The sequence below is a fragment of the Larimichthys crocea genome, chromosome XV (assembly GCF_000972845.2).
Source record: "Larimichthys crocea isolate SSNF chromosome XV, L_crocea_2.0, whole genome shotgun sequence".
In the NCBI taxonomy this organism is placed as follows: domain Eukaryota; kingdom Metazoa; phylum Chordata; class Actinopteri; family Sciaenidae; genus Larimichthys; species Larimichthys crocea.
Genome location: NC_040025.1, coordinates 20,170,822 through 20,185,938, shown reverse-complemented (window position 1 = coordinate 20,185,938; position 15,117 = coordinate 20,170,822). Strand labels below are relative to the sequence as shown.

Sequence of the window (15,117 nt, the reverse complement as noted above, 5' to 3'; positions counted from 1 at the left end):
CACATGTCAAAGGATGTGTACCTCTCCAAAAACATGTACTGTAGTGTTAGAGAATGGTGTGTGAAAACGAAAAATACTTTAATTACAAAAACCAAAGAACCTAGACCAGGCAGACTGGTGAGGCAGGGAGCAGGCTGGCGGGAGGAGTTCTTCTGGAGCTGGAGCACAGGTGAGTGGCATGAAGAGGGAGAGCATGGATTGATCTGACAAAGAGCAGGAGTGAAGGCCAGGCTTGTGAGGTGGAGGAAATGGGCTGAGTGGGAACAGGTGTGCCTCTGCTGCCAACGGGAGGAGCCAGCCACACCCCCTGCAACACACAAGCGCCGCAGGAAAACAGAAACGGGAGGGGGGAAACAGAAAGAGCACAAACAGAAACAACCAAGACATAATAAACTGAACCATAACAGCCTCTCCACCTTTCATGACACTCTTTCTCTTTTGCCTCTTGCCCATTAATGAACTCTCTAAAAACTCAATTACATGATAATGTGGAAAAACTCAGCAGCCTATAAATTGAGCCTGAGACAGTGCTGTTTTAAATTGGTCTAGCCAAAGTTAACAGTTGTCACACTGTTGATAATCAGGACCAGTTGTGTTTTGTGGGACTGCCGCTACATTTGGAAAAACACATCATTGTTTTGATTGAACTCTTTTCCATTACCGAGCTTTGTCTCCACACTGTTAAAGTGTGATATTGTTTATACTGCGTTTGCCAGTCTGGGAGGTCAAGATTTCCATGTGGACAGACTCTTTTTTTAAAGTTCATTCCAGAACTTCGACAACACCATTATCCACTTAGCCTTTGCCACCTTAATGGAGCAAAAAAAGTGTCCACTTGCAATGGTTATAACCATTTATACTGCTCTCCAATTCTGAAAGTTGAATGCTGGGTTAAAAGTTTTATTGGCAGCACTGTTTCGACAACACAGTTAACCCAAATTGCTTGTCATGGCAGTTAGGGGCAAAGATAAAGCACATGAATCCATGAAGGAACAAACATACAGTACTCTCCTACAGGTACGCAGTCACAGATAAACAACATGAAAACAACAAACATACTGTACATGTTTCATAGCTTAAGATAATGAATAATTAAATGTTATTTACTTAAATATTACTCTGTTATGTTATGATTTTTCTTCATCACTGTATATGGGTCCGTAAAGGTGAAACAGAGCATCGTAACCTCGTATACCTGAGAAAATGTGTTTGCACACAACAGAAAACCTGATAAATACGACTTGTGTTGTTGGGTAGAAATGCTTTTGAAATAATTCTGATTAAACACTGTTATTATGAGAAAGAATTCAGAGGACAAAAAGCGTTTTGACAGGAGGTTCATTGGTCTTTTTATGGAATCTAAATATGTCAGAAGTGACTGAAAGCAGTCTCTTCAAAGTGCTGTGCTGCACACCTTGTCTTTGCTCTGTGTCTGTTATCCGTTCATGTGCTTGAGATGATGTGATCCAGACATCCAGTTCTAACATTCAGATGTTATGATTATTTCAGGATATGATGTCCAGCTACAGCTTTCCCATTGTTGAGTAATGAGGTAGTAAAGGACATTTTTTATACTTCACAGCTCAGCACAACTGAGGCAGGCTAGCATTTATAGTCATATAGTTTATAGTCAAGCAGGAGGATTCACTCAATCTAAATGCGTTTTTTTTATTTTTCAAGAAAGCCTGAGTGGCTGAGAGAGAGACGTGAGGGAAGAGATGTCTAACACAGTTCAAACACACCTTTTTGGGAGTTTGAGAACCAGAAAACTGAACAGTACAGATTGGTTTATATCCATGTCCACATCTTTCAGCTGCTTTGAGTCGCTTCAGTTGCTGCCTCTGTCTGTCCTCCTAGTTTAGGTGGTGGTGACATGATTTCCCCTGACTTCCACAGTGACTTAGGTGTTATGTCACCAGTAGATTTCCTATTTTGCTTAAGGTGATCAAGCAAAAAACTCAAGAGGTGTGCTTAGGAAAAAAACAGTCAAGGATGAAAACAAAAAGCCACTCAACAGCAGCACTCATTTTATGCTTTTAGTTTCAAGTTAAAAGCAAACCAAACTAACAGTAAATTAAAGAGCACAAAGATGAAGATTCTAAATGTATAATTTTGCTCAGTGTTTAACAGTCGCTCATTACAAAGTTAATTAGTTTAAAAGTTCAAGAAGTTTAAAAATAACACAATGCTCCTGACAGCAGAGTGTTAATGTTATCACAAATCTGATACAAGATTAATCATTGTGTCCTGAACGGTGTATTTTGTGCATAAAGTATATGCCGATTTCAGCTAAGGTGGTAGGACCAGCCTGGAAAGTTAAACTCGGTGCAAAAAGCCCAGAAAACATGATAATTACTACTTCTCCACTAATACATGAAAAAGCTAGTTGGTTGGAACCTGGTCTGTTCTCAAAGGCAAAAGCAAATTTATTTATATAGCACACTTTAAACAAAGTGTGTCACGTTTATTTAAAGGTCCAGTGTGTTACATTTAGGGGGCACCCTTTACAGAATATGGAAGAAATTGAGTAAAAGATGTCTACATATATTTGTGGTGTATAATCACATAATAAGTAGTGTTTTACACATATTTCAAGGCCAGCTACGTGCTGGTGCTTTAAAATAAAACAAAATAAACAAGTCAATGTAAATAAATATATTGAGATAAAGATATAAATAAGATAAATATGTAAATAATTATAGGTAAAGGCAGCAGATAACACTAGGATTGTAAGCTTGACAGTCAGAGTTGGGTCACACCTTAGATCCTCTGCTAGTGTTTCCCCCAGCAGTTAGCAATGTAATTTAATGCTTAGCCATTTAGTCATCTATGTATAAACAATAACATTGGAAGCCAATCTGAAGTCTGAATAACTGGTGTAATGTGTCCTACTCTCTTTTTAGGTGAACAGTAGACAAGGTAGTTCAATGGACAGAAAACTTTGGTTGCTTGTAATCAGATTCAGATCAGACTAAAAAAAAGAAAAGCAAAGAAAAATGATAAACTGTTTGTACAGAAGGTGGAATGCTCCTTTTGGTGCCCATCTATGCTTTGCCATAAACACTGAGGAGATGAGAGTGTCTGTCTGATGAACCTGTGTAAGCCGTGTAAACCTGTGTGAGGACAGAGGACCACACAGATGCAGACCCATACAGTGATAATACAGTGAGATGGGAAGTTGAGACCTCAAGACATTAAACAGATTGAGGTCTGTGTCTGTACATGGCTTATGTGGAGCATGTTCATATGATTTGTTTATGAATTTTTAGAGGTCCCGCTGTGTCTAGCCTGAGCCGTCCACTTAAGTAATTACGCAGATTTTCAGTCATGCAGGATTCAGCAGCAGAAATGACTGTAGAGCAGGGCAGGTTTATACACTATAATACAATCAGAGAGAGAAAACACACTGAATTTAAACTATAGAAAAATAGTTTCAGAATGAACAAAGCAAATTAAAATGACTTCCTCCTCTGAGTCAGTAAAGATCCACTTCAGTGATATTTTATCTGTAACTGCATGCAACCAGCTACACAAAGACACAGTGGATTAAATGTATTTAACAGAACATGTTAGGTATAGTTTTTAATAACAGTAAAACAACTGATCCAGTCAAATGCAGAAAAAATGGCACTATGGTTAAAACATTTATGTTAATGCAAAAGCAGGATTGCTTAATTCATGATTAATTCAGGAACATACATAAACTCAACTGAAGACGCAAACAAATGATCATATGAGCAAATTTGAATACAGTGTGGCTGATGGGTTAGTGTGAAGAATCACACTATGGCTGCGTGCCAATAGTAATGCTTAGAGAAGGGGTTAATTAATGTATTAATTAACCCCTTAACACATTATAATAAAATGTAGTAATTGCATTTGTAATTGATGTATGCAATTAAAAACCTATTATTAAAAAACAATACAATTAACACTAAATTAAGCAAATCTAATTTAATTAAAATTAGTATTGTAATTTTATTTTCTATTTTTCCATTTACTAATGTTTCGTCCTATCATATTCCACCTCACACCTCATTTGTCACCTAATTTACTGTTTCCAATTTCTGCGTGATCAACACTTAAAGCTGTCAAGAGACCTGCTATACTTCAAGATGTCTTTTTGATGTATGGTAAAAACATCTATGAGGTCCAATATACAGAAACATCAAACAGGGAAGAAATACCCAAAACAAATATCCAAGTACATATCCCAGTTCTTACACCCACCCACATACATTCACACAGGGCTCACTCATGTTTACATGCACACACTCACACAAACACCAGTGCAGTAGTGTAAATCTGAATATATACATAGGTAGGTGATAATATAATAACATAATATAAATAATTATAATGGTTGTAATACAGTAAAATTATTTAATTGTAGTAAAAATAGGTTGTCATGATGAGGTCCCAACCAGGTTAAGACCGGTCCACCAGGCATAGAACCAGCAGCAGGGGCGTTCCACATTGTGTGAGAGCTAAAGTAAAGCATCTGTGTCGCTCTGAAATAACATTTGGTGGATTGATTTGAAGACGTATGAATAGTAAACCTTAATGTCTGACTGCCTTGAGTGGGGCTGAGACGCTATGTTGACTGTTTTAAACATCATAAAATTGCTGTACTCATGTCACAGCTTGTGAGTCCAGTGTCTTTACTTGTTCTTGGTCTGCACAGTTTCATTTTTCTCTCCTTAACCCACAGACTTTGTGAAAAAGTAAAGGAACTGCCATGTCATACTGAACAATAATGTGTATTATTTGGCACTGAGAATATAAGTCAGCAAGGTGCTGGCCATTGATGTACCACAGCAGTGTTGAGTCACTGCTCTTCTCCATTATCCATTACAGCAAAATGCCTAGTGGCACAAAGAATGAGAAGAAAGGCATAAAACTTCAAAAGATAAATGTCAGATGAAAGGAGATTTTTAGGGAGAAGGGAGCACTAAATGTCAGAGAGAAAGTGTGAGAGAGAGAAATAAAGGAAACAGCATTGTATCATAAATACTCGAAGATGTTCTAGGTCATTGATTTTAAATTTAATTTTATTGATCCAGCATGATTTTTACAAACCTGACATTTCTATGTAATGTTTGATCAAATAAGTACATAAGGAAGTAAGGAATGATGTGCGAGCTGTGGAAACACATCGATCTCTTGGTTTTCTTTCACAACTTGAACAGTTTAGTGACGCGACATGTGAGAGGGAAGACTGTGAATAGTATTATTGTAGTCTGAGATTTAAAGGAACTACAACCTGAAAACAAAAGAAGTGGAGCTCTGACCCTTTAAATGTAACTGGCATCCATTGATCCACCAAATGCAAATTGAGATTCTGAGTTATGTGGATGCTACGTATATATATATTTTTTTAAAGTAAAAGAGTACCTTAATGGTAACTCTGCCAATTAAACAAACAGTAGTACTTACCTTGTACTTGGAAATGCATAAAGCTGGAGAATTTCTTGTCATTCTTTCTTCTCTTAAATATGTATGATGTAAAGGTAGAATCCAGTGTCTGAACATAATATATTTTCTTTGATTCCCAGCAACAAAGTCTCGTCTGTCGAATGTGTTTCTGTAGAAGTTGTCTGAAGTGAGGGCTGTTATTTCAACTGCATATTGCCTTGTTCCCTTCTTTTGTAGCCTTCACCGGCTACGTGCTAATACAAAAATACAATTTCAAGAAACAGAAAAAAGAAGCAGATAAACCTTAACTCCACTCAGGTAGGCTGTAGCTAAAATAGCAAAACAATTGGCCTGAAAGGTATTACAATCCCAGCATTAGTGCACACAACATGAGGCCCTGGCATAGATTCTCCTCACAGCAGATTAGCTGTATCAAACAGCTCCTCAGAGATGGGACTCGTTGGCTGACCTTCAGCTCTGCATAAATCCAAGATATACTTTCTGCATAGATGAATTATTGATGATGACGGTCTTTAGAAATCACCCAGTCTCACCAAGACTCATTTTTCGTGTGTAATGTCATTGAGCAGAGCACGCTTCACTGAACCTGATACATCTGTGGCAGACATAGTTTACCTGAATGAGGCTGGACTCGCTTCTGGCGGTAACATGCAAAAGCACTCAATGGACTGAGAACAAGAGAGAGAGAATAAATGCTTCCAGTATATGTGCTGCACAGAAACGAATAGACGCTTACTTAACAGCACCTCATCCGGATTAATTTTACAATTATTGTGCTTAATCACCTTTTCACACTTCTTCACTTTGTAGGATTTCCATCATCACCCATGTCATTTGTCAGATTTCTTGGTGTGTAAGATCTCTCATTATGGTGATGTAATTTCATAACATCTATTGGAGTGAGGGGTGAGAATAAGGTTAGTAATAAGTTTTTTTTATCACTCGCCAAAGAAAATCTAATAAAAGCTGATATATTCTCTCCAGTGCAGAGAAAACTGTCTGGACTTCAGTCCCAAAGCTGATTGAGTCATATCTAGGCATTGGACAATAACAGATATAAAAATTAAACCCTGTGCCTGTTTCTACCAAGAATGTTGTGGACTGGCCGTGGTATTCTGGAAAGTACAGATGTCATTGTTGAAGGGCCAAAGGTGTGTGATAAGAGTTTAGTGTTAAGACACTCAGTGGATAACACCCCAGATTTTTCGACTGTTCTCTCTTTTTTGATTCTGTGGTCTGACTAATAGACTTTACACGGAGAAGACGTCACATAACATTTGTTTTTTAAATATTAAACCTCCTTACAGTAATTGACCTTGTGCACTGTATTTCTGTCAGTGTTTTCACTGATGTTTTATAGAGAAAATGTGGTTTGTGTAGGGCCGTAAAACGTTTTTTTTCCCCCTGTTAAGATGAATAGTCAGAAGTATGCTCACACTTTGGTTTTGAAAAGTTGCCAAAGGAAGCATTTTCAATTCATTTTAAGAGCAGTAGCCAAGGGTAGAAACATTTATTCCCACAAACAAATTTAATAACAGTTAGTGTTACATTTGCTAAAATTAGTTATTTCCACCTCACACTTCATTGAAGTATGTGGTAATATGAGGATTTCCAGTAATTAGATGCCATTGTACACTAAGATTAATTTTCTTTTCTTTAACTTATTATTTATGTCTTTTACTCGCTACATTTTGCAAACCCTCCCAAAACCTAAAGAACAAATTAAGTACAGCATAATAAGACAGAGTTATCAGAGCATTATGACACAACATTAACACTTTTCTTTTTCATTTAGTTTGTTTCATGGGATTAATGTCTACAGTCTTCAGGGATTGCAGGGGTGAAACAAACAATGGTCTCTGGTGTCAAACACTTTGTACATCTTGTTACATGGAGAATACAAACAGCATTTCAATGATCAGTCAATCAAACAATCAATACTGTTTTTTACTAAGAGGACACTCTTCAAACTCAGAGAGTCTCTTAATGTATTTTTTTAGCCTCTTTTCATTTCCCACAACTTTAATTATTTGTGACTTTGACTGTTTTATAAGCTCTCAGTCACATACTTGAGATCTGTCTCAGACTGGAGGGATAACACTTTCTCTCCTCATCTCTATGGCAACAACAGTAATAATACAGTACTGGCACATCAAAGAGAATAAAGAAACACATAAGCAGTGCCCAGTGCCCACCTCCCTGGAATGACAAAAGGAGAAGAGCACAAATTTATGATGAGTCAAAATGTTCGATGGATTAGATGGGGCTCAGGTTGAAATCAAAGCAGCAGCAGTGGACATGGTGTGTGTAATATATGGTTAAAAAGGAGGTATGTATGTTTGGTATATCTGTAGAAAAACTAAATATTTGTATATATTTTCTAACTTTTCTGTCACCTTAAGCACCTAAGCAGATTGATAGGTTGAATTTTCAAAATTCTTCCAGCCAGTGATCATCCTCTCCCAGTGGAACAGACTTCAAGAAGTTGATGATGCAACAGTGTGAAGTAGATTGCAAGAGCAGATTCGAAGTTTTCCTTGGATGACTATATCAGTCGACCCGCTTATTTTACATTTACTTCGCATCGTGTCCAACTATCCATGGAGGTCCTTAGTTTGATTTCAACTTACATTATTTCAAGTGACTGTTTTCTTTTCTCAAAGTTTCCAGCTTATTTAAAACTTAAATCCTTTTGGTGTGAGATAGCTGCAGGTGCAATACTTTTATTTTAGCTCTCACAACTTTTTTTACACTTAAAAACCTTTAAATAACAAGAAAATGATTTTATTATGGATGAAATAATTTTTTATGGATAACTGAAGGTCAGAGTAGCTTGAATCAAACATAAAGAGACTTTCTTCTTGTGTGTATTGCATGTATTAATAAAAGGAAACCGAAATACTGCATGAATGTCAAAACAACACTAATCTCATCTTTTTCTTCGTCTCCCCAAGGCTCTGTGGTGACTGTGACGGGTCGGCTTACATTCATCAGTAACAAGTCTATGGAAATCGAAGTGTTGGTAGATGCTTCCTCACTGGTGGAGGCAGAGAAAGGGAAATATCGAGCTGTCTCTGCCTTCTTCACCTTCATCTCCCTGGACAAGGACAATAAGCCTCTGCCCGTCCCTCCTCTTAAGGTTTGTACCATTCTGCCTGCTTTCTAAAGTTTGTCTATTTATTAAAATCTGAATGTGGTATTAATTTGATCCGGCACCATTTTACATCTAAATAGGACAAAATCTACAGGTAAGTTTATTTAACGCCTTGGTTTCTTAGTACCTCAGCATGAACAGTGAAGAAAATCAGGCCATGGATTTTTATCATGTATTTCTGCTGAGGCGTTAAAGTCTTTTCAGTTTTGTTCAGGATGAGCGCTGCTAAAGATTCAGTTGGAAACTTGTCCTTGGGGCAACTTTCTGAGTAAAAGAAGTATGATAAAACATAAAATTCACTTTACAGAGCAGAGGTGATCTTTACTTTTCTGTGCTGACAAAAAGAAACAACATAAACTGTTTTTACAGGCTATTAAAAAAGTTCTATATAAAAAGATTAGAATTGTGATAATAATTGCTTCATAGTCAACTCTAAACTTTAAATTACTTTAATAATTTAAGCAGTGGATTCTTCCTCACATCCCAATTTAATATTTACAGACTGAGTTATGTTTTCACTTCTCATTCAGTACATTCAGTTGTGTCTCAGTGTTTGCCCTGATAGCATTCATTCTTTCAGTCAGTGACACCTGTGACTTACAGAAAGCTAACAGCAGGGAAGATACGGTCTTTATTTGGAGAATTTGCACATCAATGTCTTTTCAGTGCATTAAATTCTTTGCTATGTCTGCGTATTGTTCTTAAGCACAGAGGGCCGTCTGCTAATATCTCTGCAACGTACTTCGACATCTGTGTCTGGCTTATTCAGCGTTTATTGTCAGGATGTAAAGTGTGCATGTTTACCTGCAGACTGGAGAGAGACTCCCGCTGTTTGTTCTGGCTCGGCAGTACAAGATGATCCAAACCTTGTTTATATGCAAACACCGTACACACAGGCCATCTGTTTAGCTCAGCACATTTAAATTATTTCCTGGCACCACTTGTCTCTGTGATGATCTCTTTAAAACGTGTCCAATTTTTGTGCGAGGTGAAATCAGCTCGTCAGTGAGCAGGGTTTAGACAATAAAGGAAGTTAAAACATTCAGTGGATTGAAATTAGTTTTAACATAAACATTTATTTAATTATAATGATAAAAATAAACAATTCACATTCTGTTTGATGTGCCTGGACACTCCTTGTCTGACTGAATGGTTGTGATAAATTTCGTAATGATAGCACTGACTTTGCTTTTTAGTCAAGCAAAGTCCATAACAATGGCATGAGCTGAGTAGCCAGCTTCAGTAAAATTTGACAGACCAAGAGCAGGTCATTATTTTGTTAAGTGCACACTTGTACAAAATTCAGTGAGTTTGTTCCTGAGCTAATCATTAAACTTTAAGTATGTGCAAAGGACTGAGTAAGCCAGGAAAATGCATTAAAAGACCAAGCAGCCATAATTGAAGCAACAAAAGTCAGGCACGGAGCTGTTTCCTGGATTAACCTGCACCTACCCTTTAACCAAAATAATGAACCAAAGCATGCAGAAAATTGACATAGCACATGTAGAACACGTAGCTCTAAGTCACTCCAGATCTTAAAAGAAAGGTGGTGCATAACACAGTGTCCAGTTGTATTTCAAGTAACACAGCATGTAATAAGAAATTTGCAGGACGAAGCCTGACTGTGTGGATTATAGTGAAGCATGGAAACAGGTAATAGCTGTGTTGTCATGCCACCAAGTGCTGCAGTGACCCCTCTTACCATAAACATTCGCACACACACTTAAAGGTGCAGCATGAGCCTTTAACACTGTGACACGTGTTAAAGGCTGACGCCTGTGCTAGACGGCAATGTGTGCATTGAGTGTGCGTCTGTGCTAGTCGGCCTTTTCAAAGGCATCAGTCAGTCTCAAAATTTCCATTTCACAAAACCCCGCGTTTGGTTTACCCATTGTCTACCTCGTTCCATGCATTCATTACCTGGTTTTCCATCTCACACAGGCTGCTCATAGCTTCTGTTTCAATGGCAGGGAATTGCAGTGATGATTAGAGTCATTGTAATTTCTCTGTTCACTTCACTTTTATGAAAAGAGAGGGTAAAAAAAAAAAAAAAGAATCTCCTGGTGATTTTAATAATTCATCTTCAACACTATAAATGGAAATCTAAATGGAGCCTTGGCTGCCAGGGCTCTGATGTATCATGTCAGATAAACAAGGGCAGAAATGTGTGTGTGAATGTGATTGAGAGAAAAAGTTGGACCAGAGCTGTAATGTAGACAGAGCTTATTTGTTTGTGTGTAAAAGATGGACAAATTAAGCATGTGTAGGTTTGTGTGAGAGAGTGGGCTTTGCGTGTGGATGTGCACGTGCTTGAACAGATCACTGAGCACAAATGCGTTCGTATTTATTTATATGAGCGAGAGAAGGAGGGCGAGGCTCAAACGTGGCTATTTCTGGCTTTATAACCATTTACCGAGGGCTTACACACACGAGATTGACCCAAAACAAAAGGGAGCCCATCCAAAGTCTATTGACGGCTGTAAAACCTATTTATGGATGACAGTCCCTTGATGTATAAAAGTGATGCGTCACATTCAGGAAATAAGGTTTAACACGTCAATCCAATTAACACCTGAATTTCCCCTAACAGTGGAAATGAGACTGTGAGGAATGAAAATGCAACGATAAAAACAATTAGCCCAGACAACACAGAATTGAACCAGGCATGACAAACACTTGCCTGTCCTCCCATTTCTCTAGGGACACTACCACCATCTATTATTCCAAATAAATGTGCGTATGTGCTCGTTGTCATAACAGGGTTTTTTTGCTCCAAATTGGAAATGTTGAAAAGACAAACAATTAAAAAACAAAACAGAAAAAGCGAAATAAATTGTAATTTGTTGTAGGCAATAAAGTTCCCACAAAGAACCTCCTTCAGAGAACAAACGACTTACTTTGTCTGTTATCTTTATGACGTAGCTAGTTACACAAAATGTCAAATGCCCATTTATTCTTAACCAACTTTTTTAAAACATTCCTATGTCTTTTTTAATAGATAGTTTGACATTTTTGGAAATACACTTATTCAGTTCAGAGTTAAAAGAGAAGATTCATACCACTCTGTTTCTGTATGCTAAATATGTAAAAAGGACAAATTGTGGTTTTAAAGAAGGTTATGTTTGTGACTTTTATTTACTATAAGACTCTGTGGGACTCAAAGAAGTTACTACCCTAAGCCAAGAAAGTTTTCATATTTTTACACTTGAGATTGTGTTACATGATTATACAATTACTAATAAATTACTAATGCATAATTACTTTAGATTTAGAAATGCTGGTTGTCGGCATCAGATGCAGGCTACCTGTTTCCAGTTGTTTTGCTAAGCTATCCATGGTTGCTGGCTGTAGCTTCATATTTACTGTAGACATGAGAGTGGTATCAGTCTTCTCATCTATCTCAAAAATAAACATTACCTTACATGTTGCCAAACTGTTCCTCTAAAGATCAAGCTAAGTTATCTTGTATGATTTTCTATTGTTTAGAAGAAGACTCCCTCGCTCCCTCATCTTGCTTATTAAAAAAATCCCATCCCTCTGGTTTTCTTTATATTTAGTCGCACTGAAAATCCTCCGGTCTTATTATAAAACAAACAAACCTATGTATGTTTTGTTTCTACTGTTTTGGGTATTCTTTTCGCAGATATTATTCTAGTGAGAGGATTCTTTCAACATGTGCGTCAGTGTACTGTGACTCTGATCACCTGTAGTTTTGGAGCTTGCATAAATTAGCTCATAAGCTACTTTGGAGAACAGGATCTGCTGTTGTAAATGGTTAAAATGTAACACCCTTCTCCTCTCCTTCACACCTACCTTTACCAAAGCTCTCACTTTCTGGAAGCTCATTTTGACTAATTTTCTCATCTTTATTTTGCTCCCAAATCTGCAGCACAGGCATATTTGTATGAAGCTCAGATGAACCCAACAGTTCATTTTAAAGATAAAAGCACTCCCATCTCAAAGCTTCACTAATGAAATTTTCATGACATTGTGGCAGATTTTGCTCCAGTTGTGTTCTATAAATAGCTGAATCGAAGGGACAGCTTCTGCTATTTTTGATTGCAGGTGCTTTTCCCCCCTCGTTCTCTCTTCCTCGCTTTCTCTTGAGTGAGCCCACTGCATTTACTATTTTTAGATTTTCCTGTTTTAGCTTAGCAGGGGGTTTGGGACTCTGTGTGTATGTGGGGGGTTGTAGATGGGCTGTCACTAACGCTAGCGTACTGTGCGTAACGCTGAAGCAGGGAAAGAGGACAGCATGAGCAGAAGGGAGGATATCAGGGGGGATGCCTCGCCTCTCTGCAGCAGTACCCTTGAAAAGTACTGAAATGACAGCATAGAAATAAATGCCTGGAAGCACTTTTGACCAGCATATGTCTTTGTTGTATTTCTGATTATTGCCTGAAGATTAGAAAAACTGTCTTGTTACCAGAAGGTCAGGACTTTGAATCTTCAGTCAGTGGCCACTGCATCCTGAATACAAGCTGGTGGTGGAAAGATCTGGTTGCACTGTGGTTACACTGGCCAGAGTGTGTATGAATGAAAAAGTAATTGTTGCTCAAAACTGCATACACATTCAGCAGTAAATTCTGCAGCAGGAATAAACGATAAAATAAGAGTATACAGTCATTAAGTGAATTCATTCCCGCCTTTACCCTCTTTTCTTCATCACTCCCTCCTTCATTCTCCACCATCTCTCTCCCGCCCTCCCTCCTCGCTGGCAGAGACTCAGCTGGCCTCCCGTGACACAAAAACAAGCCTGGTTGTCATGGCAACCTCCTGTAGTCCACATGAAGTGATGCACATTTATTTTTAGATGCCTCCCATTCAAGACAATCAGCAACGGGTTAACGGGTACGCTCGTGCCAGAGTTGCAGATATTTCTGACTGTGGTAATCCAAGGCACGGCACATCGGCACATACCGATATTTGTTCTCATCATATCCACTCATGAATCTATAAACAATATATAACTTACTCATAAATATGGATAGAAACCTATAATGTTCAGATTAAAGTACAGCCAGTCTCTGTCACTGTTTTCTGTGAAGAAACAAACGTAGCCATTAAAAGTATTAATTTATAACAGAAAGTTCAATACAATATTCACCTATTGTAGCTGCATACATGATGTTATTACTTATAAAACCCTGGTTATTAAAGAATTGGTGATGATTGTGTTACTGGCTGAACCACAGACAGAAAAAAACTGACAGCTGAAACATTAATCATGACTAAACAGACATTTCAGCATTCAGTAAAAGCCAGCGTAGAGTATGTAGAAGGATTCGTTTTATGTCTACAAATGAAACACCTTTCAGCGTTGTCTAAAATGTCATCCTTTGTGTGTGAGTCTCTCTCTCTTTCTGTCCCTGTCTTTGTCCCTGTGTGTGTGTCTCTCACTCACAGTCACACACTAACATATAGGTTAGTATCCAGACCCATGCAGCCCAGATGGTTATTTTTCTTGAGCCGTTTACTTACAGCTTAGTGCTACTTTTGAGACAGTGACGCCCTGTGCTTTCTCTAATAACAGCTTGTGCCAACACAAAGGAACCCCTCTGGCATTTTGCTGGCTTTGTCCGAGCAGTCCCTTTTACAAGCCTTGTCCCTGTTCCAAGTTTACACAATTTGGTTTGTCACACTCCATTCAGCTGTCCACCTAATGGACGACCAGCTTGCCAGGTGAAACAGCTGGTTTTCTTCGTTGTTTAAACCGATCGGCTGAAACTCTGGAGGTCTGACTTTGTCTGCGTTTTCCGGTGGATGACATTCAATTTAATTTCATGTATTCCAGTGTGATCTATTGCAGATGACCATTTATTTATTTATTTTTTGTATTGTAACAAATGTGTTGTTCTTTTATTGATGCAAATGTCTGTAGGTCTGTCAGCTCTCTTTGCTCCATATAAAAACATCATCAGTCCAAAGTTTTAATTCTAATCAATACTTTAGTTAATGACCAAAACAGTCTTGTTCAAAGAGGACCCATCATATTTTATGCAACATGGGCAATGTATTAACTGTTACAGCTACTGTGGTTGTAACAAAATGCTGGATGCATAGTGTACACTTCTTTTTTCAGCAATATAATGCTAATATAAAGATAAACATGCACCGTGAACCACAAGGAACTCTGCTTAGTGATATTATAGTATGATAACAGCATCTTTGAATGCAATTTATTATCTAATACTGTGCCTGATATAATACCTATGCCTGAATTAACTGATTATAAATGACAACTAAAATCTTACAGTACACCTCAGGTATCAGTTGTTTTGAGATAATGTCATTTTTACAGCTTAAGGCAGAGTGCATCATTTTTATGATGCCTGTAATGTAAAAGGCCATAGGATCTGAAATAAATCAACTTGAAGATACTTTAAAGCAAGCATGGCCTCTGTTTGCGTGGTTGCATCCAAGAGTCACCAGTTGTAGTTGATGATCCTGCATAATCACAGTTATTAGACTGGAGCCACTGTGGGAATACCAATTACACAAGGATACCAAAAGGACATTTTGAGCCT

General features: G+C 37.8%; 1 protein-coding gene across 4 annotated transcripts in view; it reads left to right on the top strand.

Annotated features, from left to right (window-relative positions):
* Window positions 1–15,117, top strand: part of acot7 (acyl-CoA thioesterase 7) — a 52,821-nt gene that overhangs the window by 34,268 nt on the left and 3,436 nt on the right. For all 4 annotated transcript variants that reach the window (XM_019256628.2, XM_010740260.3, XM_019256627.2 and 1 more), the window contains one exon: window positions 8,391–8,575. In XM_019256628.2, the coding sequence (XP_019112173.1) occupies window positions 8,391–8,575 (185 nt within the window). The remainder of the gene's footprint in view (window positions 1–8,390; window positions 8,576–15,117) is intronic.